Consider the following 2,855-nt stretch of genomic DNA (forward strand, 5'->3'; position numbering starts at 1 on the left):
CTTAAATCTCTCTCTTCTCTCCTAATATTTCTCCAAATATTCTCTCTGGACCCAGTGTCTTCTCTGTTTCCTTAAGGGCTTAATTTTAGAAAAGAGAGCTAGAAAAATGCTTGCAGTCTTCACCCTCCCACTCCTCTCCTGAGATGAAGAGCAAAGAATGGCCCCGCTGCCTGCATTTGATGGGGGTGAAGGAGGGACACAGGGAGGAGGGGAGGGAGGAAATACCAGGTAGAGAGAAATAAAACATGGGACAATATGTAAAATATCTCCTGCCATAGACATTTTAAACCTGCAATAAGTAATGCACAATTCAAAAGACATAGCAATTCACCCTCCCACCAGTAATGACCTCTAGAGGTGTCTATTTCCTACAAACTCACCAGCTCCAAACGCTATATAGTTCTTTTGAATTTTTGTCACCCTCAGGGGTGCTGTTCTCATTTGAATGTTCCTGACACTTAGACATGTTGAGAGTCTTCTCAACATCTGCAGCTCCTCTTCTTTGAATTGTCTGGTTCTACCTTGGCCCATTTTTGTATTGGGTCATTTGCCTTTTTCTTAGCAATCTGTAGGAGTTTTTTGTTTACTAGAGGTCAAGTAGGTCTGGGAAGTGAAGTCGACCATGTCAGTAGGGACAAATCACTGAAGGCTGAGCTGTTGGGCTCTTCAAAGGGCAGACCAGATTGCCTGAGAGAAAGATCCAGGGGCTCAGGAGCCCCCATCCCACATATTCACAGCATTTACAGGCCTGTGGAGAGGACAGCAGGAGCGAGCAGGGTGTGGGGTGTGCCAGCATCATGGTCGGGTCCGTAAAAAAAGCAAGAGTAAAAACAATGAAATGGGTACAATAAAATACAATGGAAAAATAAAATACAAGTGAAGTGATAAAATAAAACAAAACAAAATAAAAGGCAGTGATGCTCTGGGGCAAGAGCCTGTTGGGGGTCTGAGGCCAAAGAGCACAATGGTGGGTCCTCGGACGCTTCACAATGCCGGATCATCGCCCTTCTGTGCCAATGTGCACTGCTCACAGGGCAAACTGCTACCGCTCTCCAGGTGGGGGCCTGTCCCTCCCTCCCTCCGTCCCTCCCTCCCTCCGTCCCTCCCTCTGTCTTCCACCCCTCTGCCCCACCTCACGCTGCCTTGAGCGGCTCAGAAAGTGCCTGTGGCTTCCCCAGGGGGCCTGCACCCACCCTTGACCAAATGGCCGAACGCGCCATTTCCGGTTCATCTCCAGGCTGTGGGCGCCGTCGGTGTAGGGTCCTGCCCTGCCACCTACCACCCTGGTCCTGTCCGAGCCACAGTTTCCTCGAGGGTCGAGTGGGGTGACGGCCCCCTCCCACAGGGTCCAGGCGGCAGCAGAGCCAGCAGTGTGAACTGACCGTCCAGAGGGAGCGCTGCGAGGAGCGTTGCCCTGGCCGGGCCTGTCCTCCAGCCTCCTGTTCACCGCTTGTCCCGGCGTCCTCCCCGCGGGAGTTGCTGGCTCGTTGAGCTTCTCCGGCCTCGACCAAGACAATCAGCACGCCTGCGCCTGAACGCGTAAGGCCGCTGCCAGAGGACCGGGCAGGGGTTGGGGCCGACTCCCCAGCGACCAGAACTACGGGTCGCGGACGGCGCAGGCCCGGCGGGCGGCGGGAGGAGGCGGCCCCGCTCCACAGGGCGCGCCGCAGGTGGCCTCCGCTGGCCCGCGCCCCGGCCCCGCCGGGCGCTGCCTCCAGGCGGAGCGATCGTAAAGCGTCTGCTGCCATCTGGTGGCGGAGCCCGGGCAGCTGCGGCGCGGAGCGGGGAGTCAGGGTCAGGGGCGGGGCCCGTAGACCCCCATCCAGATCCTCTAGCAGCCGTGCTACACAGCCAGGAAGCCCCAAGCCTCCGCCCTCTGGCGCTGCTCCGGATTCCCCAGGCAGAATGGCTGGCATCCTAAGAGAGGCAGTATTGTACAATGGTCGGCGCCTGTGCTTTGATGCCCGCGCCTGACTGTGGAGCCAACTTGCCCCGCCTAGAGGGGCCCTTCACTCACTGAACCGCATCTTCTCATCTGTAAAGTGGGGCTGAAAGAAGTGCGTGTCTTGTGGAACCTTCAGATTGCCGTGGCAGATGCATGTCGAGCCCCAGACCTATAGCTGTGGCTCTTGTAAAATTCCAGACCGTTTCTCACACTCTCTTTATGTCATTCTGCCACTTGCCAGTGTGAAACCTTGGCCATACCATGAATTTTCTGTTTCTCCATCTGTAAATTGGAGATGTCAGTGCTGGCCTCCACCCCCGGGTATGGTAACTGGCATAAAGATGACACCGCCTCTCTGCGCACAGGTGCACCTGACGTCACTGGCCTTCTGAGCCTTCCCCCTGTGAGCTCCCAGAGGATAATTCTCCGCCAGAATGAAAAGGTTCTCCCAGCTGCTGCCCAAACCTGGAGGATCTGCCTGGGCCTTGTACCTTATAGGCAGGACCTGTTTTCTGAACTAAGATGGTTTCGGTGGCTTTTCTGGGAACCACAGACCAAAGGGTCCAAATTAGGGGTCTTGCTCTCTGACCCTTCCAAAAGAGGCCACACTGAAGCAGATGCCTCATCCTTACAATAATATGATGGACTATTTAAGGAAAGCAAATTCTCCTGAAAAACAGAAAAAGCTCTTTGGCTCCATTCATGCACCAGGCACTGTCCCTGAGACATGGGTCCAGTGGGTGTGTACACACTCCATGTCTTACACACGGTTCCAGTAGGCACACAGCTTTAATTACTTCTCAGTGTGCAGCAAGAGGGGGCCTACAGCCCTGGCGTGACAGCCAGGTGCCCCAGCAGGGAGGGGGCATCTCAAGCAGCCGCTGCCCTTCCGCCTGTGAAACCGCCCGCT

At 55.5% G+C, this 2,855-nt stretch overlaps 1 protein-coding gene across 1 annotated transcript in view; it reads right to left on the minus strand.

The window, feature by feature from the left end:
- Window positions 1-1,916, minus strand: part of LOC112392374 (uncharacterized) — a 4,221-nt gene extending 2,305 nt beyond the window's left edge. Inside the window, exon 1 of the mRNA XM_024734108.1 lies at window positions 1,194-1,916. Within this exon, the coding sequence (XP_024589876.1) occupies window positions 1,194-1,916 (723 nt within the window). The remainder of the gene's footprint in view (window positions 1-1,193) is intronic.
- Between the last annotated feature and the right edge of the window lie 939 nt (window positions 1,917-2,855).

The sequence above is a fragment of the Neophocaena asiaeorientalis genome, unplaced genomic scaffold, assembly GCF_003031525.2.
Source record: "Neophocaena asiaeorientalis asiaeorientalis breed wild unplaced genomic scaffold, Neophocaena_asiaeorientalis_V1.1 scaffold280, whole genome shotgun sequence".
Taxonomy (NCBI): domain Eukaryota; kingdom Metazoa; phylum Chordata; class Mammalia; order Artiodactyla; family Phocoenidae; genus Neophocaena; species Neophocaena asiaeorientalis.